Source organism: Siphateles boraxobius, unplaced genomic scaffold (assembly GCF_051911475.1).
Source record: "Siphateles boraxobius isolate OS27281-9 unplaced genomic scaffold, OSU_SipBor_1 29, whole genome shotgun sequence".
Lineage (NCBI taxonomy): Eukaryota > Metazoa > Chordata > Actinopteri > Cypriniformes > Leuciscidae > Siphateles > Siphateles boraxobius.
The window spans coordinates 10894708-10918835 of record NW_027508908.1 but is presented as its reverse complement, the minus strand read 5'-3'; the positions used below and the strand labels follow the sequence as shown (position 1 = coordinate 10918835).

Sequence of the window (24128 nt, the reverse complement as noted above, 5' to 3'; positions counted from 1 at the left end):
TTCTCCCGCCCTTCAACCAATCAATGCAGTAGTTTCCGGAGTGGGATTTTTTTTCTTCTTCTCCCTTGTATTATTATTTTTTACTCAGTAACGGATACGATTTCAAATGTAGCGAAGTAAAATACTTCAAACAAAACGTACTTAAGTAAAAGTAAAAGTACAGATTTTAAAAACTACTTAAAAACGTAGAAGTACACAAAAAAACTACTCAATTACGTAACGTGAGTAAATGTAATTCGTTACTTTCCACCTCTGGTTATATCGTGCGATCATACGTAAATTCATGAGATATCGTGTGTCCTCATGACTTCAGCTGTCAGTCATGGCCGCAGCTATTCCGCAACAAATCCGGATCTGGTAGGTATTGAAGGACGCCGGAGCACGGAGCCGACACGCAGCCGCCCCGCAGTTGCTGGAAATCCGGGGTGAGTATCTGCTCCGGAGGGCTGCGGCCGCCGGAGCTGGGACGGAGTCGGAACGCAGCCGTTCCGCAGTCAGTGAAAATACACACATTGACTTTAATGTAAATCTATTGAATCCGCCGCCGTTCTGCAGTTGGTGGAAATTGGGGGTCAGTCTCACGCATGCTGCATGTGAGTTAACCACGCCCACTTATTTACATGTCGCGGTATACAGGGCATAAAAAAAATCAGTTACAGTTGACATTTTCTACCGCGGTAACTTTATATGCTGTCATACCGCCCAGCCCATATTTACATGCAACTCAATTTCTTTTTCAGCTCTCTCTCTCTCTCTCTCTCTCTCTCTCTCTCTCTCTTTTAAATTCATCACAGCCTCTTCTTTTCTCTCATATTCTCTCTGATCGGTGAGAGCAGAGGCTGACAGTAATACTTCAAACGTATTAAGTATTTTGTCTCTATAATCATTCATCAAAATGAACAAATGAGCTTTAACAGTAAAAAAAAATTAATCTTGTTTCTATTAGATGTCAGTTGTCTTTGCCAGACATCTTTCTTAAATCAGAGACAAACCTGGGCACAATACAATGCTGATGACATGTCTCTTTGTTATGTGCTTACGCACAAGTTCCATACAACATTTTCGTGCCCTTGAAGTGCAGAGCAGAAAGTGGACCCAACTCAAAGGTTTGATGTCGCTCCAATGAAAGCGAGCAACTAAATCAATTCACAAATTAAGGCTGCTATGAAGAGTACAGATGAAGGTATTTCAAGGAATATTGCCATTTATGATCCTGTGATCCTCAAATCAAAACATGATTTGTTTAATAGTGTAGTGATGCTAATTTTTAATGTATTTCGTCCTGTATGTCCATTGCTAGCATGCCTATAATGATCTATTTGATAGGGTATAGGGACGAAGAAATCAATCTTTAATCAATTTAAGCAGTGGAATGAAAATGTGTTTTAATGCACTGTTGCGAAATTAACAGGGCACCAGAGCACAACTCTTTAAATTGCACACTGGACAACTAAACTAATTAAAAACTCCTTTAAAACTCTTCGTATAGTTCATTGGACTGTCACGTAAATCTTTCCCGATGAAAAAAAAATCACTTCAAGACCAAAGCACCAGCTTAAGTCCCATTTACCATAGCTTTGGTTGGCTTACTTTCCCTAGGGCTGTGAACTCATGGAGCAGTGATGCACGTGGAATAATGAGATGCAAGTAGTAAGAAAGCATTAGGCTTCCTGCTGTTTTCTCAGATAAATACCCATGCTCCCTCAGATATTGTGTATGATATGTTGAAATAAAAGGGTATGAATAATTTTGCAAGGTTCATTTTAAAAATTGATTAGCCTAAATAAATAAAAATATATATATAATTAAGTTTTAAAAAACGTCCAGAAATAACACCATCCAATCGAGTTGCACCTCATGCACTTTAATCCAGCCATCTTCATGTCATTTGAAACAGAGAACAAGTGATTTGGCGAATGAATGAATGGAATATTATATCAAAGCTGTTCTTTTTTCATAATGTAAAAAATGCTTACTAATCACTGGCTATATATGTATAGGCCGGATATATATACTGTACTGTAGGCTATATGTATCTAAATGTATAGCTTGTATGCGCCACACATTTGAAACTGTCATTTCAAAGGGCAAACCTCTTCTTTTTTCAGAATCTGTCCTTAGTCCTTTAACAGCATCAGTGCTTAGAGCTGACACGGCAGCACTCTATACAAAACACACACAAGCCACATAGAACTCACATGGACGCAGTCACAAAAACACACACACACACACACACACACACACACACACACACACACACACACACACACACACACACACACACACACACAAACACACACACACACACACACACACATACACATACACACACACACAAAGTTCCCATCTGTGCCTTCTGTTCTTGCTGTAGTCATGTCAGCGCGTCCCAGCAGGTAGCAGCAAGACCCGAATGAAGCATCAATGTGAGCTATGAAGATATGGCAGGTTTTATAAGTTCAGTGCCAGACAGCAGACTCATAGGTACCATCTTGTTTTACTGCCTCGCCACTGAGCTCACCAAACCTAACCACGACATGGCTTTAAAGCTGCACTTGGACATTTAGTGTTGTAGTTAATGTCACTGCCACCGCTGTCGTATTGGGATATTTTCTTTTTTATTGATGAAATTCAGATGTTGTCATGGTGATTCGGAATGTCTCGGGGCGAGCTCAAGCAGCATTTCTCACCATGTTATGCTTACCCACTCTCTCTGTGTGACACTGACTTACCTGAGAGTCAGCAGAGTGTGAGTACCTTGACAAGCTGCCAAGCACACACATACACAGACTTTTTCTTTCTATATAGCTGATACCACTACGCCTCAGGCCAACAGATCTGAAAAACAGGAAGTCATTCTGTCCGAATGATGCTCAATTCTTCAGTCAGGAGAAGAAATGCATCTCCTCAAGATGCATCTTTCCTCAGTATTAACTATTAATGCCTTTAAGGAGGACAAAAACTAATTTAAAGGGTCCTTCTTGAGTTCACTCTTAAAAATAATGGTCCCAAAAGTGGGTTTTTGGGTTTGCAAAACAACCTTTCAACCTTTTTCTTTTTTTAATATGAAGAACCCATTTCCACTATAAAGAACCACTATTGTGAAATGGAAAGCTTCCATGGATGTTAAAGGTTCTTCATGGAACTAGATGCTTTTCTAAAAGCATTTATTTTTAAAGGTGCAGTGTGTGATTTTTAGCGGCATCTAGTGGTGAAGTTACTAATTGCAACCAACAGAAGTTACGGTGGCCAACAAGAAAATATGTCAGCGTCTGAGACAGCAGAGAGTAGCCAGTTCAGCAATGAGGTTTCTTTACAAAGATAAATTAAGAAATGATGTTTACTTTATTATTCAGTAAAACGATATGTTATACATATCATTTTTACTTGTTCATCATTGTGTCAGTGATTTATTCGCTGACTTTAGCTAGCTTCCTTGTATAAAGAACAACATCGTGACGAAACGCATTTGTCCGTTTAGGGCCACTGTAGAAACATGTCGGCGCATTTCAATGTAAAGTAAGGGTACCCGCAGTGTATGTAGATAGAAACTGCTCATTCTAAGGTAATAGAAACATAACGGTTCATTAAGTATTACACCACTGAAAACATAGCTATGTATATGATATTGCATTTCTGTCAATAGATCCGCCTAAATATTACACAATGCAACTTTAAGAGTGTTCCAGAATGTCTAACATTGTTTGTGTAGTGAGGGATTTTTATTTTCGCTTTGCACAAAACATATTGTTCGAAAGCAATTATTTGGCTCTATTTGAATGTTACAATTCTCAAGACAGTAGAGAAATCAAAATCCATAGATTTTGAAATAGAGGACATGAAGTATTCATCATAAATAAAGTGTTTTGCAACATGGCTCATTCTAAAACAATTACCAGCGTAATCAAACAAGTTGCTGTGAATTTACATTTTTCATTTACCTATAGTGTATCATGGCTTTGTTTTCCGGTTTATTCCCTGTCGGCATTGGTGTGAGGACTTGTATGAGGATTCCCATTGTAAGGACTCCCACTCTATCAGTAACTGCCTTCTTGTTATTTTGGCATTTTATTACTTTCCATCTGCCGTAATTGCCTGCACAGCCATTGAATTGAAATTATGTTGGTATATTGTGTTGACTGTAAACAGTATGCACTGATATAATGGGATTTGTTATCATACTTTGCCACAAGTGTGTTTTTTTGGGAAATTGTAATGATTAAATGGTTCCCAAAACGTTAATTCTGTAAAAAGGTTTAGGTGTTCCATTAGTCATTAAATATAAAGTGTTCACATCATTCTCGGTCTTCTCTTAAATAAGTCTTTAAGGATTAAGATTAGATTAATATTGAAGGCATTCATGCAAAAATGTTAGACAATGGTAAGGGTTATGGATAACAGCTTACAAACATTTCTCACAATTGTGTTAGTAAATGTCAGGACAACGAGACGAACACTATTTGACAATATATCTGAAAGCGCCCAAAGTGCTGTTTTTCAGTGAGGTTGTCTGTTAGGACAGAAGACAGACAGATCATCAGTGTGGAGAAGGATTAGCATGTTGCAGAACGTGATAAGGCTTATCTTTACTGCCAACTGCATAAGATGTAGAAAACTCTGTCGCAGCTGATCAACCATCATCTGTGTTCATAAATCACTTTAAGTAAATACAAAACCTATGTGAATTTGAAGATCATTTCAATTAATCATAAAATGGCCCTGATATGTCACTAGACATTAAGAAATCATGTTCATTTCAAATACTTATATCACTAACAACGGTAGTCTGGCAGCCCTCAACTGATGTTGATGTTGTCATGTTGTGTTTTGGTCTAATGCGCCACCCTCCACCTATCTACCAATCACGAATTCAGTAGTGTCGCGGCATCCGGGTTGCCAGCTCTGCTCTTACCACAGCTGCAGCTACAAACGTGTCGGAGCTAAAAATATAACATTAAAGCCTAATCAACTAAAAGCTTGTCTGAATAAAAATGTCTTCAGCTGCTTTTTAAAAAAAAAAAAAATTCACCCACATGCAGCGACGGGCAGAGCATTCCAGAGTTTGGGGGCAACTGCCTGAAAGGACAGGTCCCCTCGAGTTTTAAAGCGGGTTTTGGGGACCATCAGGAGGTTTTGACCAGAGGACCGCAGAGTGCGGAAGGAGGAGTAGGGGGTCAACAGGTCTGTGATGTACTGGGGAGCCTGTCCATGTAGTGCTCGAAAAGTCAAAACTAAAATTTTATAATCAATTCTATCTTTGACTGGAAGCCAATGGAGTATGGATAAAACCGGTGTAATGTGTGTCCTTCTGTTGGTTCCTGTTAAAAGCCTGGCTACAGTGTTTTATACAATTTGGAGACGACTCAGAGAAGATTTGAATGTGTTTCTCCTGTCCTTTGTTAATAAAACATTATTATTATTACACAATTGTAATAATAACCAGTGAAAAAAACATAAAAAACAAACAAACAAAAAAACAGTGACACATTGCATTGCCTGTCAATATAATCGTATAACCATAAACATAGATGCCTCATTAGTGTCTGTTTCTATGGGCAGCTACATGTGACGTAAGCCGCTGTCCGCCATATTGGAACGGTCAAAACACTGGCCTATGAACATTATAGAGCAACACTGTGCATCTGCAACCGTAGTTAGAAACATGTATGAATATCTATATCTGCAATAGACTTTAGCAGAGGATTTTGCTTAACTAACACAATACAAGAAGACAAAGGCGTCAGCTAACACGGTATTAAAAAGTTACCATAGTATAAAAACCTGTAATATTGAGTTATTACATATAAAAACTGTGAAAGGTTGTCCCATTTCTTATGAAATTTAAATGTTGGCGGTTTCACAAAAAGAAGCAGCGCAACGTTGTGGCATTATTGATTCTTACTGTGAGTAAAGACATGCAGTGCGTTCCAAGATGGCGGGAGCACCAACATGTCTGGAGTGGTAGAATGTGGTTTCAAGGTATAAATATCTATGGGTAGAAACCATAGAAACACAGTTGCACTTCCTGAATAATGCGGAAGTAGTAGTTGTAGCGTCAAAGCCGACATTCTCTGGCACCATTTAGCAATCAACAGTTGTTTGTTTTGCACATTCGTGATGGACCACAATTATTCATTATTGTTTGTGGTTCTGACACCAAAGATAAAACAGCTTTGGGGGTGAATACGACAACTCCCATGATTCCACGCTCCATCACTGCATCATCAAATCACATCTTTGTTTTTCTTTTAAATAAGCACTGTGCCTTTACAGATTTTCTTGATTGCTTAAACACTATAACCAGGCATTTGAACTAAAATTTCAAAACCATAACGCCATTTATCAAAAAAGCACACCAATAACATAACTTACCAGTTTTGGAAATGTTGTTTTGAATTTATTGCACCAGTGTGTAAGACTATGTTAGTGTGTGTGTGTTTGTGAGGGCTTGTGTGATGTCTGAGGGCAAAGTTTGGGTTTTGAGAGTAGAGCTTCATTTTGACCTAAAAATAGGATGTTTGGGGAATTGGGTGACGCGTTGTGGCGTTATCAATGCTAAAGTGGTATTTGTCTGCAAGATGTTTTTGTGCACTTGATTTCATGATTGAGCATGTGTTTACTATTTTGAGAATACGAGGCCTAGTTTCAAGAAATGTGTTTAAGTAATCGAGAAAACCTGTAATACATTTCATACGCAGTAAAGATGAAAAGCGCTATATTTCATGCACAAATTTATGAACGGAAAAATAATTTTGTGTTCAAACCCTTGCTTTCCATTACATGCTCATACTATAAGAGTAAATATATTATTCAATTATTTATGAATAAAAGAAAGCATCAGTCGTAGTGCATCTTTCATTGCATGAAAATACTTTTTGCCCACAAAATTCTCAAGTTTTGAATGAGATGTATTTTGTCCACAAAAGGATCTTTGTGTGGATCACAAAGTGGTATTTGTCTGCAAGATGTTTTTGTGCACTTGATTTCATGATTGATGTATTTTGTAAACACAAATCTGTGGAGGATATTTTGCAAAATGTAATTTGAAAAAACTTGTTTTATGGAAAAGAGCACTGATTATTCAGAATATTGTTTTACAGCAATATGGGCTTGGAATGGCATGAGTAAATACTGTTTAAAATTTTTGAATGTTCTTCTTTATGTGGCCTTTTTCAGATTTTATTATTGATAATATTATTATTATTATTAATATTTTGTTATGAGTTTTTATCTCTGTTTATGTATTTTGCTTGGGAAATGAACAACATATAATTTTGCTTAAAAGGTTAGTTCACCTCAAAATGAAAATTTCCAAATAATTCACTGACCCCAATGCCATCCAAGATATCCATGTCTTTCTTTCCTCAGTGGAAGAGAAATTAAGTGTTTTTTTAAGGGAAACATTTCTGGATTTTTCTTCGAAAAATGAACTTCAATGACAACCAACATTTTGAAGTCCAAATCAATGCAGTTTCAAAGGTCTTTGAAGTGCTTCAATGGACTGTGCACGATCGCAGCTGAGGAGGAGAGTCTTATCTGGCGAAACAATAGGTAATAAAAAAAATAAAAATAAAATATATATATATATATATATATATATATATATACATACTTTTTAATTACAATTGTTTGGATTGAGCTGATCTGCAGCCCGCAGGGAACTACGTCATCACGTTGAAAGGTCACGGTTGATGTCGCTGGCGCCGGCGGAAGTACCTGACGTTATGACGTTGTTCCCGGCGCGCTGCATATCAGCTCAATCCAAACAATTGTAAATAAAAAGTATATAAATTTTTATTTATTGAAAAATAGAAGCACTTCAAAGACCTTTGAAACTGCATTGATTTGGACTTCAAAATGTTGGTTGTCATTGTAGTCCATTATTCGAAGAAAAATCCAGAAATGTTTTCCTCAAAAAACTTAATTTCTCTTCCACTGAGGAAAGATAGACATGGATATCTTGGATGGCATTGGGGTGAGTAAATTATTAGGAAATTTTGATTTTGAGGTGAACTAATCCTTTAAGTTTTTGAATGTTGCTTTTGAGAAACTGAACTATTCATGATCAAACAACATTTCACCTTCTCTCGGTCTGTCTCACTCTCTCACTCTCTCAATTCTCTACTTCACTCTCTTTTACACCTTGGTGACAGTGGACTACAGATGAGGCTAGGTGTGTGTGTGTGTGTGTGTGTGTGTGTGTGTGTGTGTGTGTGTGTGTGTGTGTGTGTGTGTGTGTGTGTGTGTGTGTGTGTGTGTGTGTGTGTGTGTGTGTTATGTATAGTGTATGTATATATACATATACATATATATATACATATATATTCGTGTATATAAAATTCAAGAAAGTGTGATCATGCCTATGAATAATGTCTGGCTATTTACAGACAGGTAGTGTGATCTAATATATTTTATATGTGAGCATGCTCATTAGTCAGGATTAATGTTTTGGTCTGGGCCGAAGAATATCTTACGGCTTTATTTGTATCCACATTTAAATTACATGTATGTCAGAATAGATGTCAACATTTGATTGAAAGAGCTAAACTGCACCTTGGAGAGTTGTTGGGTTGCTTTTCTCTAAGAACTTGTTCTTAAACGGCTCTCCTTTCCTTCTTTCCTCTTTCATTCTCTCACTTCTGAGGTAGCCTACTTAAGCCATCTCCAGGGACAAAGCCCTTAGCCTGTCACTTATTGATCATTTCAACAACCCACCCGTTCCTGTTGGGCTGATATTGAGCAATTTTACATCCTCACTGTTTTGCTCTCGAAATCAGCACCTAGTCAAGTAGAACGTGCCAAGCCTGGCAGTGGTGTTTAAGCAAGAGGATGTGATCATGAAGATTATTGTCGTAATGCTCATCACTAAGGCCCCATCCAAACTACTGCGTTTTAGTTTAGAAACGGAGAATTAAAACGAATACGATCTCCGTCCACACCAGCGTTTTAGCTGCGTATTAGAATTGATCTCCATCCACATTAAAACGGCTGAAAACGCGGATCACATGACCATTCACCTACACTGGGGCATGCACGTGCCGGTGTAAACAGGAAACAGATTGACTATTCCTCAGACATCGCTGAGGTTGATAAGTGCAAACCATAGACAGTAAAAGAAATGGACACAGCGACCCCATTGATTTCAACGGAGAAGACTGAAGCCCGAATATTGCTCTTCCTGCCTGATGGCTGAGCGACTGCGCAGGCTCAAACTGAGCTTGACGACAGTCTGACAGTTGTAAATCTTCTAGTAGCTGTGCTAAGTTGATTAAACAGTTCGCAACAGTTCCAAAGTGAATTTCCACTGTCCAGTGAGTGGCGCTAAAAACTTGTTTAGTTTTTTTCCGGAACAGATGAACGTGAATATGGCAACTTTATATTACCTTGAAGTTTGCACATATCACCGCAGTTCTGAAATGCTCCATTTCAAAATAACGTGCACCTACACAAAACCCTAAACCTACCCGATTGTGTTAAAAAAAGCAAATATGGCATAAAACGCAATCGTAACCATGGCATTTTAGCTTGTTTTTGAGATCTTTTATGTCACTCATCTTCACGGTATTCGTACCAGAGCTGTCCGCATAACAAGTAGCCTACAATTCTGTACCAGCTGAGCTACCGAGCAGGCTTTCGTCAGTAGGCCTAAAACCGGACATATGGAGCTGGATAAGTGATGCAAACGCCAAAATATATTCGTTTACTATGGTAAAAAGTGTTTTGTGGTCATAATTGTGCAAGGAGCCGCGTGAAAACAAGTCTTCATTAATCCATAATCTCCCCCTCTAATCATAATTGTGCGTGAAAACGATTTAAAGCGCTTGCTGTAACTGTCTCTAGTGTTCCTTTCTGTTTGAAACTGCAGTGATTGGTATGTCTACTAGCCCTTTAAAAAATCACTGCATCAGGACTTTGAGCACCCTAGAAATTCAGCAGTGGTGAACTGGCTTCAGGTTCCACATAAACAATGGATGAGAGAGACAAAGAGAGGAAGAGGAAGATGACAAAGATCAGATAGAATTTGTATGCTAAAGCATTGAACTCTGGACTTGTGCTTAATTTTCTACAAGCAATCATGGAGTGTTTTTTGTTTTCGAAATTATCTACTTTTCTAATGCTGGGTCTGTTTGACATACTGTTGCTGTTACCTGTGTTTTCAGATACTATTAGATACTATACCTTTTTCCAAAGTGAATGGGTTTGAATTATGATATGGCACTGAATGAACTATGGGATCACTGTCTGTGCGCTAAAGTGCACTGTTGCTTTTTCTGTTTTAAACAGAGCATGTTGTCTTTTTAATCTCATCGTACGTGTGAGACTTAGCTGGCACAATGCAATGAATAAAAGATGAACTGTTTCTCTCTTTCTCTGTCTCTTTGCTTGAGGTGTTGTGGCCTGTTCTGTCTCTCTTCAAAGAGGATATCGTTTGCATAATTACATCCATCAGACTGACAATCCATCCATACAGTTGCAGTGATCTCTCTGACTTTATGTAGTTTTATTGTAATAGTCTAATTGGTGCAATTATCAAAAGGTAACATTTTTCATTTTCCTTGAATAGATCAGATAAAATATAAAGAGTTGCATACCATAGGTACCAATGAAAGTTCAGAAAATAATCTGGAATTTGTCTTGCATATTAAAATATTAGTAGTTGCTTGTTATCAGCTGTGTGTCATTAATTAACCTTATCTCCCTGAGTATTTATTTCCTGTGTTTTCAGTTCTGTTTGTCGGTTGACTCTAACGCATGGTCTGGTTTGGTTAAGACACTTTGTGAATACTTCATCATCGTCTGTCTTCTACCTACACCACGCTGAGCCTTCGTGTCCGTGACACAGTCATTCAATGAGTCTTCCATAAATAAATGAGAAGATCAAATGAACACATTCACACACATTCAACTATGCCTAAATGAAATAACCAAGGCTGTAGCTGCCAATAGATTTATATGCACTTATTCAGAGCAAGTTATATTATTTTGAATCAGCCACCGCCGTGACTGGTACCATTAGAGTTACAGTTTAATACATTTGTATCAATAGAAATGTATCCACTCATTCAATTTTGACACCAGTTCATTAATTGTTTATTAATTTTCCCAGCATTGGTCATGGACACAATTATTAGTTTATGTAAATATTGTGCTTTGATAAAATGTGAAGTGGTTGATAGTGAATATAGTGCATTAAGCAAGAAGGCTTGCTTATCTTATTTCATTCTGCAAGCCAATTGTGTGTAACAGACTTTTTACCTTCACAAAATGCTGTTTATTGTCAAGTAGCACTTTTGCACAAAGTCTGAAGAAAAGATTAATCAGGCCCTTGTTTTTTTTTTACAAAAAATTCTTTAAAATGTCTCTATAGCACCATCAAAAAGTCTGGGTTTGCAGATTAAGTTTGCTGAGCAAGTGCTCATAACACTACAGCATTTCTTACAGGTCGCAACTCCAAGGTTCTGTGTTCTTCATTCCTCTGCCCAATTGGCTGTGACGGACCACCACCATGAACCAATCAATACTATCAATACTCAGGGCAAGCAGCCGCAATGTGCCTCTGCTTCTCCCTTATCTGAATAAACAAGGAAAACTTTGACTGTGAGATCAGATGAACTTATTTATACAATGCAGGGCCTTAAATGCATGACCATTGATCTGTTTTAAAGGATGATGTCACTGGAAATGCTTTTATAAATCCCCTTGAAATGTGTCCTATGGTGAAAAATTCCGTTTGTGAAAAAAATAATATAAGTAATATAAGACATAATTAGTTTGAAGGTTAATACGGTACTTCACATTGTACTGTGATTGAGCCTTTCAATTACTGTCATATTTCTCTCTCTAGGTCAGTCCATCTGCTTGGCAAAATCAAATGCATTGTCTGTGAATTTTTATGTAATCGTAGACTTTCCCACTGTGCTTTTACCCTCATTCTTTCTTTCATTCTATTATTATTTTTTACTTTTTATATTTACTCTTTTTCTTAAATTTCCCTTTTTTTGTATGCTTCATAGAACAATCAGCAATCGCTTCAATAATTGAGTTAATTGAGACTGCAGGATAAAGGTTTCAGTTCCTTCTATTACATTTTCATCACCATTAGACAGAAAATTCCAGTGTTGACAAAATAAACATTAATTATTAAATTATTAAATAAACAGCAAATAATTTTCCATATCACAATTACTTGTGCATATCACACAAGTATCTGATAATGTTGACAAAAGCTATCAACATTTGTGTAACTTTATAAAAGATGTAAAGTAATAAAAGTAACATTGCTTTGGTCACACACAAACACACACACACACACACACACACACACACACACACACACACACACACACACACACACACACACACACACACACACACACACACACACGATCTCATGACCAATGTTTTTTCCTTTAGTCTAATAAATATTTGAGTGATGATGTGATGTCATAAAGGTAAATAACTATATATTAATGTGTATGTACATATATGTGTATGTATAAATAAGATGGAATAAATGGATACAATAAATGGAAAAAACAGAAAAACAAACTGGAAAAAACAAAGTGGAAAAACTAGTGACAGATGTGGGTCATGTTTTGTTCCACGAATCAGTGTTAATTGCTTCAAACAAGGTTACAAATGATTTTCGAAACAGTATATTAGTACTACAGATGGAGACAAATTGTCCTTCTTTGCCATATAATACCATCGCAGGACAGAAAAGAGCAATATAGGTTAAACAAGACTGCCTGAGGCCTAAAATAGGGCTGCAACAAACGATTATTTTGATAATCAATTAATCTACCGATTATTAGAACGATTAATCGACTAATCGTCGATTATTTCACAGACTAATCAGTAAGTTTGGAACGATTATTCAGCTTTTTCAATTACTTAAAACATTGAGTTATACATATTCTTATTATAATATAAAAAATTAAAATCAGTTCAGCTTTTGAAATAGTTGTTTTAATGAACTTTGAGCCAACTAAACAGGTCATTCTCTTTAAGTTTTCAGATTTCGGTCCAACTCAAATCACACACAAATGCTCTCCAAGCATTGTTGAATAGGCCCACTGCTTTTCTTAGAACTGAAACAGAAAAAGGGACATTTACTTCAGGACACAAATAATGGTAAAATATTAATCTGCAAACCATTATTATAAGTATAAAATTACAACCTTTTTTTTACATGACAATTGAGCTGACAGAGACGTTCTCATTCACCTTTTAATTTACAGTATGAAAAAGTAACTGCCATGATATTCTTCCTGACATCTCCTTTTGCAAGTCATGATTATGGAACAAAATACAGGCAAGTGATAAGACTATAATACCTAATAGTGTTACAATAATAAAAACAGCCCTGACTCCTAAGCTCGATCAAGTTTTATTTTATGCAAAATAAATCATTACATTACTGTAATTATATTATTATTGATAATATTATTAGTAGTATTGCATTCTCTAATAAAGAGATTTACCGCTAGTTAGTTAGCTCTAGCTGGAGAACACTCACTTCTCACCGGCTCCACTTGTGCCGGGATGTTTCCTCTGTAAGTGCTCCAACGTGCATGTTGTGCTCCCGTGAAAAGCAAGTTCCGCCTTGGATGTATTGCACACGACAGCATTCTTGTTTTGAAGTTTTGTGAAACTTTCCCAAGCAAGCAAACCTTGCTAGTTCGGATTCGTTTGCACTCCATCATAATTCGCGCTGTTTTTTCTTTTACCAATAGCTTTTGTAAGGGCTGCATTACACTCTAGCGCTACAGCGTCGTAGCGGCCAAATCGCGACATTGCACGCCCTTACATTAGGTCACGTGGGATCAAACGACTACTCGACAACAAAGATATTTGTCGACTATTTTTTATTGTCGACATTGTCGACAATGTCGATTAATCGTTTCAGCCCTAAAACATTGTTTGGTAAAAATGACCTGCTATCATTGAATCCAACAGCTGATGGTGAGGACAGGAGTGCTGCATAAAGGTCACTGGAGAAGAAGACTGTCAAGTGATTACTGAATAAAGGACAGGCTTGACAATAAACACCCTTTGGCTGGTGACAGCAGTTCACTTGCTCCTTTACTTAAAGAGATTTGTATCCATGTGTAAATATGCAGTTTGCACTAATGTGCTAGTGGATTCAAGTAGGCTACTGTAAACTGGGAAGATTAATACTAAAGGAACTATTAAACAGTGTTGAAGTTTATGAGCTGTAGTTTATTGAAGCATCTGATGTGAAAGACTGATTTGGTTATAGTGGCAGGTGTGTGGGGATGGCTGTGTGCATCTGTCTGTCAAGGCCCGACACCTATAAACAACATTAACACTCCTAGACAAGAGCGTGCTGAGTCTTCTACGAGATGACTTATGTGCTTTGTCTCACGCATTCTCTCTCTCTCTCTCTCTCTCTCTCTCTCTCTCTCTCTCTCTCTCTCTCTCTCTCTCTCTCTCTCTCTCTCATGATTGAAAGAAAACTTCAGCACCATCTACAGGCGATGAATAATAGCAAGTTCAAAGACTTTTAGAATAGTGACAGCTCTTCATTTTACTATAAGCCAAGGACACAAATCACTAGGACTACGTAACAGTTTTCCAAACACATGTAAGCAGGTTTATCAGACAGCAGAAGGTTACGTTTGAATAACAACAACGTACTAAAAACGGAAAGCTGGTTTTCCGTGTACTGACGACAATGTTGTCAAATGATCCCGTTCATATACTGTTACGCGAAAACGATTAAAAACGCTGTATTATGAATGCCAGTAGTTGGCGATTTCACTTTGTAATGATACACTACGCACATGTAGACTGAACATGTAATAGCTATGCACAAGACTAATGGACACCATTTTCAAAAATTCGCATTTTAGTAGTTTACACAGAGATGATAAAGGTTTAAAAAATAGTTTTCAGGCCCCAAAAATGCTGTAAATGAACGGCCAGAACGCACAAAAGTTTTCAATTTTTAGTTGAAAACAGGGTCGTAAACAGCCCCTAAAAAGGCTCCAAAGTGGGTTTTTCGCAGCAATACCATAGAAGAACCATTTTAGGTTCCCCAGAGAACCTTTCAGTGATCAGTTGAAATCAACTATAAATCCAGATACATCTGAAAATGGCGTTTTCGTTTCAAAATGCTCTCCATCCACACTCCTCCACATTGAAATGTCAAAAAAAGCAAATCTTAATACCCAGTCGATGGGCCCCATTGACTTCCATAGTATGGAGAAAAAAATACTATGCAGTCAATTGGCTCCATCAACTGTATGGTTATCGACATTCTTCAAAATATATTATTTTGTGTTCAGCAGAAGAAAGAAACTCATACAGGTTTGGAAAAACTTGAGGGTGAATAAATGATGGCAGAATTTTCATTTTTGGGGAAACTAACCTTTAAGAATTTTAATAATCTGAAGAACCTTTTGTGAAATGGAAAGGTTCCATGAATATGAAAGGTTTTTCATGGAACTATCAATGGCAATAAAGAAGCATTATTTTTAAGAGTGTAAGCTGGTTTGTGCCGGTTTGGTGCTGGCCTTGCTGGTGGCACAGCATGTCAGGATAGTTAAGGTGTCCAGGTAAGGACACCACCATCCAAAACACAATATTGTGGTCAATTTGTTCTCCAAAAGGGCACATTCATGTTCTTGTTTATTATCTGCTTTGTGGTTTAGATCCCGTGGCTTGAAACAGAAGATTTATGGCTTGATGTCCAGAAACCCTGGGTGAATATTCTCCATAAAAGATATGGAGAATAAAACCGAGAGATTGTTAAATAGCATTAGTCATTACTGTGTGTTGCTATGTGAATGAGAGAGCAGCCGATCCCCCATTACCTCTTACAGCTGTATAATGTCATAATGTTCTAAAAAGAAGTAGACGACTTGACCGAAGAATCCTCCCTGACCTGTTTAAATGAAGACAAATGGATGGAGGAGAACGTCCTTAAATGTGATGTTTGCTCGCTTAATGACCATGTTTGTTCCCGTTGTCTGTGATTGAGTGTATTCATTAGGCTTGATGTGCCCACAGACGTCTCTGGCAGCAGAACACAAAGGCCTTTGACCATCTCTGCTGCACGTTAATGGAATCGGAACTACATTAAAGGTTGAGAAACAGAGAAAAGCATCAAACTTTATATACTTGGAATCGCTTTAGGCTCTGGTTTGCTTGCTCGGTGCTCTTGGCTTGTATTCATTGATAATACTATACATGAAAAAATACAACATTAAGGTAGAAAAGTGTTTAATTTCGAACAACATGAATAATGAAGATTTATCTGGGCAAACACACTTTTGCAAGCCATGGATTACTTAGTTTTCTTTTCATGCAAGCAAACCAGATGAGCTTATAAAATCAGCTATATTTCCCCAGTATTGCTGAATACAGACATCGCGCAAAATACTTATAATAGTTACAATATATAAATAAACTGTATGGTAAAATGCAAACTGCAGCACCACTGCAAGCATCTCTGAGTGTAAAATCCGAGTCAACTGAAAACATAATGGGATACAGATACATCAAGAAGTGATATCTTTATTTATAATTCTTTTAGGTTTTCAGTCATGGAAATTCGATGATGATGATATTTCTATTATAACATAATTGTGATAAGTGCGAATTTTCATTTTGGATTAATTGTCAATCAAATCAGTGTCTTCTAAAATTATATGTTATTGTAATACAAGGTCCAAGGACATCTTCAGTAAACATGAAATATATACTTTTAAGAAAACATCTCTTTATAGTCAACAATACAATAAAGAGATAGCTATAGCTATATTTATTAAACATCTCTTTATAGTCAGCAATACAGTAAAGTGATAGTAGCTATATTTATTAAACATCTCTTTATAGTCAACATTACAGTAAAGAGATTGTAGCTATATTTATTAAACATCTCTTTATAGTCAACAATACAGTAAAGAGATAGTAGCTATATTTATTAAACATCTCTTTATAGTCAACAATACAGTAAAGAGATATTAGCTATATCTGCATAAAGATCTAATTGTCTAATTCATGCAGAGGACAAAAACCTGGAGTTTGGGTGGGACAAAAAAATCTCAGACCCATTAATTAGTTCATAAATCTCATTTTACCATCCTGAAATTGGATGTTGTATTAATTATTCAAGAATAGAAGCAATATCAAATGATCAAGTGGATAATTAATCAGCAATTTTTAGTTTTGTTGTCAAGTGGGTGGCAACAGGCAGATGTATTGTGTTAGCAAATGAAGTGCTTTTACTGAAGCAACTCGTGTACTTTTTATAGGGACATTTTGTACTACATTGCTCATTTAAAAGGTCAATTCGAGTAGAATCAAAGGTCTGAATGCGTGACAGTGAGCAAAGATGGTGCAACCTCGATCACTTAACTGCCTTTTTATGCTGCACCTGAAAAAAGCATTACAAAATCCACTTTATATATTTTCACTTTGGCTTTACTTGCATGAGCATGTGGTTTTCAAATGTTTTGATTGTTTAAATTAAATATTACAAACAGGATTTTTTTGTTTTGTTCTGTATTTATCTCAAAAGCTCAATTGTTTGCTGTATATCACAAGCATTTGCAATATATCAACAGAACAGCATAGACTGTAAAAAAGAAGAGGCATTCAAGGAATTTGTAAAAGAGGTCCCTCAGAGAGCTAGTGTCAAGGTGATGAAACCTTGACACTAATTTTAATGCTACATATTACTGGATTTATGGATTTTTTTATGGATGTCAATTTGGTTTGATAATGTAAATGTATTTCAATAATGTGATGGGAAAACAAGAATGATTGACTAGCTGTGATACAAGTTGGAAGTATCACTTTTTATACCAAAGGTTTTGAATGTCACCTACAGTACTACAGACAAAAAGTTCCAGCTCTCTCTCAGAAACACGTGTAGGCTAATTATGTTCCACAAATTTTTTAACATGATTGATGAAACAAAATTTATTGTCACATTAAGCGGGTTAACCAAGCAATAAGGATTAAGTAGTGTTCTTTGTTGTTAGATAAAAATGTGTAATTAAATATCATGTATATTGGATTTCATTTTGAGTTGCTATGTCACACTATAGTGTTGGTGGCACAATTTGATTCAGACTTTGTCCTACCATTGTCCTGATTCAGTCATTTAGTAGTAGCCTAAATGTGGTTTCCTTGCTATATAAATCATTGTATCATCTCCAATATGTCACCCTGGATCACAAAACCAGTCACAAGTAGCACAGGTATATTTGTGGCAAGTAGCCAACAATACATCCTTTACGCCAAAAATCATTATTAAGTAAAGATCATTTTCCATATAGAAATAACAGTAAATATATAAAACATTTATTTTTGTAAGAACATAAATGGACAACTTTAAAGACGATTTTCTCAATGTTTCATTTTTTTTGCACCCTCAGATTCCAGATTTTCAAATAGCTGTATGTCTGCTATCCTAGCACACCTTACATCAATGGAAAGCTTATTTATTCAGCTTTTATTCAGCCCATATGACTGGTTTTGTGGTCCAGGGTCACATATTAGAAAACTGGCAAGTTCTACTTGCATTCTAATTGGGGAAATTGGCAGAGACAAATTGCAATAGAGGTAGCAGGCTTGAGCAAAACAGATTGCAAAGGAGTGTTCACGCCTAGAAACCCTGTTAGAGCTGACAATAATGGCTGAATTTCACGTCCCATGTATTGGATTTTATGTTATTTGAAGTCCAACACACGGGCTAACACTCAGTCATTAAAAAACGAATATTGCACTATTGGGATGTCTGTGTGTGTGATTTAAATCTAATTTGTGTGCGGTTTCAATAAGTAGATGCCATCATATGAAAGGAGCCTGCAAATGGGCTTCCCTTCTTTCCCAGTGCGTGGTTTGATCTCATTTGCTCAAAGCCCCTTGTTACCAGTTAACGAGCAAAGCAGCGCTGTGTGGGATTTGAAGTCTTTAAAAGTACAGTTCCTCGTTTCAAAGCGCGAATGTCTAAGAAATGTAAAACTTCAGTACCCATGATGCACTGCGACGCTGGAAGTTCAGGCATGTGAATGCCGTATGATTCTCGTAAATTAGTAGCGCTTCCTGAATAGCGCTACAGATGCTCTAGGAAACATTACACACTTACGTTTTGTTTACTAATTCGCTTCTTTTGTGTCAGAACGAAAATGCAGTTTATAATTTTGATTTCTTTGTTTGTTATTGGAGCAATGGCGGGGAAGTACTCGAAAGAAATGAATGAACAAAAGGCATCTGATAAAAACAATAATCAGGTGGAATTCAGGATTGCCAAACTTAATCAGATCTGGGAAAAGGCGTTAAGGGTAAGTGATGTGAGATTAAAAATACACAATCTTTTATGTTTGCCAGTGTTATCGGATGTTTTGATTGTATTTAAATCTCATTGTAGTATTTCATTACTGCTCTTTTGAGCATTTTAATGCTACAGCCCATCATCTGTTCTGCTTTAGATGCAGCTTGCACCGGTGCGGCTGTCAGAACTGCACAGTGACTTGAAGATCCAGGAGAAAGATGAACTTCAGTGGAAAAAAATGAAAGCAGAAGGTTTGGACGAGGATGGAGAGAGAGAAGCCAAGCTCAGACGCAATTTTAGTAGTATGTTTCCACTAATTTTGTTTGGTTTAGGTTATGACATTAAAGAAAACCAATGAAAAGGCTTGACAAACAGACATATTTCTTATTGCTACTGGAAGTTAGTACACAACATATTAGGACATATGTCCTATTGATGTAAAAATTAAATGTATAACTTCATTGCACAGTTATTCTGGCAAAGTATGGAATGGATGGGAAAAAAGACACCCGAACATTGGACAGCAACAGACTGAAAGATCATGATGTTAAAGAGGGAGATACATTTGATGACCCAAGGCTGGACAAGCTGTGGAACAAGGTAACTGATGTTGTGACAAAACAACCACGAAGTGTGAATGTGTAACTCATTCGCAGGTTTATAGACTTGTTCACTTATTACTAGCTTTGCTTAAAAGTTCTCTTTAACCTTTGATCGTCAGGCCAAGACTTCTGGAAAGTTCTCTGACGAGGAACTCCAGACCCTTCAGAGAGAATTCAAGCACCACAAAGACAGAATCAATGAGTACAACATAGTCATGGACACTGTCAGCCGGACTGAAGGTAAGAGTTTGGATGTGTTTAGTGCCAAGATATCTCATAGGATCTCTAATTGTGTTTAGTAGAATATCCAGAATCTTTAAAGTTGACATGAAAAAAGGAAGTTGCGATAGTCTTTTCTTCTCTGTTGTGACTTATATCTGAGTGAAACAGCTTTTTGAACAAGAAAAAATGTAGGACGGGACTTGATCTTGTCCATTGTGAATTAATCTTTAGATGGTTGTGGTTTTCTATTGCTGTGATGTCATGTGAGTGACAGGACAGGTTGTCCCGCCCTCATCATCAGGGAGATATGTAGTTGTAAGAGTGAGGGGAAGTTATTTTTAATAAAGATTATGAGGCAACATGAATAAAAAAAAGATGTACACAGATAAACCATTTATAATAAATGTTGCAATATGTCAATTTTAATTTCATGGTGACTTTAAAAGGCTGAAGTGAGGCATGATCATTTTTTTTCTAATGGATCTCTTTGTAAATTTTGATGAACACATTTCTTTGAGATTTTCTAAGGCTTTCAGGTTGGCTTTTTTTATATCCCTTGTCCCAATCAAGGGTTCGTTTCCTATACAGCAATGTAACTCCCTGCTTTAATGACTGTAGTACGATGCATTGTTGGAGAAATTAGCTAGCTAGTCACAACCATAGTAATATGGCACCTCTGTCTTTTGAACCATGTTGACTTAACAATAAAGAACTGCCGTTAATGAAGGTAGGAGGTGGAGTAATGTATTCGGCTAATTATTCAATTCAAGATTGTAATGTCTGATTATTGTAGTTCACTTGCACATATTACAGAAAGCCATTCATTTTTAATCATGATACATGCAGTATGTAACTGACATTACACTTTGTTAAGTCAGCAGTTTTCTCAACAGTACTAATTCACTATTTCTGTTCCTCAGGGTTTTGTTTTAATTTTTTAAATAAAAATAAAAACAAGAAACTATGTATTAATAATTGTATTGTATATACAATTATAACTAATTGTATTAATAAAAACAAGAAACTATGCTTCTAATTACAGGTCAAGAGCTGTAGTTCCAACCACACAAATTGCTATGCTTGTTTGCATTACGGTTAATAACACTGAATCGTTTAACTGCGTTAGTAATGACGGAACTTGCGATCATATTTGGTTAAAACTGCTTTTGGTAAACTCACCCTGTTTAGTTGAATTAATAATAGGACTGTTTAAATTTTAACCTCTTGTGCAGATACTCAGAATTTTCATCTTTGAATTTCTGTTCTTTCCATCAGAGATCCATAAGAATGTAATAAGTCCTCTGGAGGGCGAAGTGAAGGAACATGTTCTCCATCAGAAACATGCAGATCTGAAGCAGAGAATGAGGGACCTTAACCAGGGCTTTGAACGACTCCGCAAGATCACCCATGAGGGTTACAGTGATGACAGCGGTGCCTACCTTTGCTAAGATTGAATCTGTTTCTCATTAATAAATTGCTTCATGACTTTCTGATGCTCTCTCTATTATCTTTGCCTATGGCAGAATTTAAGGAGCCAAGAGTCATAGAACTTTGGGAAATGGCAAAACGATCTAATCTGAGTGAAGACGAACTTGATTCTCTTAAAGTAAGCTTTGCTTGTGTCATAGACTGAATATCTTTTAGATTATTACTACACAGCTAATGGTAAAGCGATAGTTCACCCAAAAATGAAAATTCTGTATTCACTCACTCTCATGTTGTTCCAACCCTGTAAGACCTTCGTTCATCTTCGGAACACGAATTAAGATATTTTTGATGAAATCTGAGAGCTGGATCATTCCTCAATACTAGTCCATAGGCTTCTTGAGGGATTCAAACTTGCCGGCCTCGAAAAGTTATTAAAGACATCGTTAAAATAGTCCAAGTGACTACAGTGGCTCAATATTAAGTTTATCAAACGACGAGAATACTTTTTGTGCGCAAAAACAAACATAAATAACGACTTTATTTCAACTATTCATTTCCTTCTCTGTGGGCCTCTAGTCAGTTAAACTAGTGTAATAGCGTAGAGCTACGTCTCACGTAGGCTCACTATTGGCCGACACTGGTCATGTGTGTGATGCGTGTGACGTACAACAACAGATCATACGCTGTTAAACTAGTGACCTGACTCGAGGCCCAGAGAGAAGGAAATGAATAGTTGAAATAAAGTCGTTATTTTTGCACACAAAAAGTATTCTCGTCGTTTGATAAACTTAAGATTGAGCCACTGTAGTCACTTGGACTATTTTAACGATGTCTTTAATAACTTTTCAAGGCCGGCAAGTTCAATCCCTCAAGAAGCCTATGGACTAGTATGGAGGAATGATCCAGCTCTCAGATTTCATCAAAAATATCTTAATTCGTGTTCCGAAGATGAACGAAGGTCTTACAGGGTTGGAACAACATGAGAGTGAGTAAATACTGACAGAATTTTCCTTTTTGGGTGAACTATCCCTTTAAGCTTTTGGCTTAACTTGCTTATCTGGAGTCTTCTTTTTTCTTTTTTTCCTTCTCATTTAGGAGGAACTTAAACACTTCGAAACAAAGGTGGAGAAGCACCAGCACTATCAGGAGCAGCTGGAACTGTCCCATCAGAAACTGAAGCATGTGGAAGCCCTGGGAGACGAAGAACACATCATGAGAAACAAAGAGAAATACAACACTCTTGCTGAGAAAGCACGAGAAATGGGATACAAGGTAGAGCTGCAAACTGGGTTTTAGAATTACTCACTTTTTTTGGTGTACTTTGTGGGCTTTTCATAAAAAAAATATTTTTAAATAGTCATGAAGAAAAATATAAGTGTTGTGCAGTATGTGTGTTTTAAAATCTGTTCTAACTTTATCACGCCTTTTTTCTTTAGATGAAGAAACACTTGCAGGATTTGACGAATAAGATTTCCCAAAATGGATTGCAACACAATGAACTCTGAACACTTCTGTTAGCTACAATTATTCATAGGTCACATATCACATATGCTGGGGTTATCAAGGTAGGGCATAATGTACATGAATTTAACATTTCCATTGCGAAGCTAGACTGTTTGGTAAATTATGATTTTATTTTTATGCTACTGTGAGTAGTGATCAGTTCTGCTTTTGTTGCTCATTTCCCGTTTAATGTTTTTACAGCAAATGACTACAAGATGATTTATCCAGCAAGCTTATGTGTGTTATCCACATTCTATTGTGGAAAAATTAGTTTGTGACTCAATTTGTTTAATAATAGTTGCTTAAGGACAGCAAACACACACAGAAACGTGTGTAAAATCCCATAAACGTGGGTGCAAAAGAATTCAACATTCCTCTACAACATATCCGTGCGGCATAAAGCTTTCACACATGAAAAAGCTCTCAAAATTTTCAATATAAACTTTTTAAGCATTCATTTTAATAATTCTCTTTTTTTTATACCCCAGTCCTGAGCATCCTAAGATTTAATGGTTGCAAAATAAAACCCCTTAATGAACAACAGTGCACAGGCTTGCTTTAAAATTACTTCTATTAACAGATAAACTTTATCAGGAAAAAAGTGTGCTTCAGTGGAGAAAGAAGCCGAGCTCACACACTACATTACTTATATCTGACAAGGCAGACCTTGAGTCAACCATAATATTGACTGAATCACTAAATAGCAATGGGTACAGGGTACCTTTCTATGATTGACAGTGTTGTCCCAAGGTAGACTTGAATCAACATCCTCACTGTTTAAACAGTTCCATCAGGTAGACACTGAGATTTGTCAAAATTCTAATATAAAATCCACACTAATTCTTTAAACTATGACACTGTTATTACTAATCTAAAATCTTCCTATTCATACAAATCCTATAATCCAGCATTGTAATGAACTGTCAGGAATGTGATCTCCGTAAATAATAGGATCGCTTTTGTACAAATCCACGATTCATGTTGAAGATTTCATAATAAAACAAACTGCCCGATCCTTGTGTTTTCTATGACAAATTCAAATGTGTGATATGCTGAGCTGCCATTGA

The 24128-nt window shown here is 36.7% G+C and overlaps 1 protein-coding gene across 1 annotated transcript; it reads left to right on the top strand.

The window, feature by feature from the left end:
• The first annotated feature begins 19001 nt into the window (after positions 1-19001).
• lrpap1 (low density lipoprotein receptor-related protein associated protein 1) lies at positions 19002-24074 on the top strand. Its single transcript, XM_077246559.1, has 8 exons — positions 19002-19316; positions 19464-19608; positions 19776-19906; positions 20028-20148; positions 21406-21561; positions 21654-21736; positions 22654-22830; positions 22995-24074. Exons 1-8 carry the CDS (start codon positions 19161-19163, stop codon positions 23061-23063), a joined length of 1038 nt encoding a protein of 345 aa, XP_077102674.1. The 5' UTR covers positions 19002-19160; the 3' UTR covers positions 23064-24074.
• The last annotated feature ends 54 nt before the right edge of the window (positions 24075-24128 follow it).

Coding starts and splice junctions, on each gene's coding strand:
- lrpap1 (XM_077246559.1), top strand. CDS start 19,161: ATGCAGTTTATAATTTTGATTTCTTTGTTTGTTATTGGAGCAATGGCG. Junction 20,149..21,405: donor CACTGTCAGCCGGACTGAAG/GTAAGAGTTTGG, acceptor TCTTTCCATCAG/AGATCCATAAGAATGTAATA. Junction 21,562..21,653: donor GGGTTACAGTGATGACAGCG/GTGCCTACCTTT, acceptor TGCCTATGGCAG/AATTTAAGGAGCCAAGAGTC.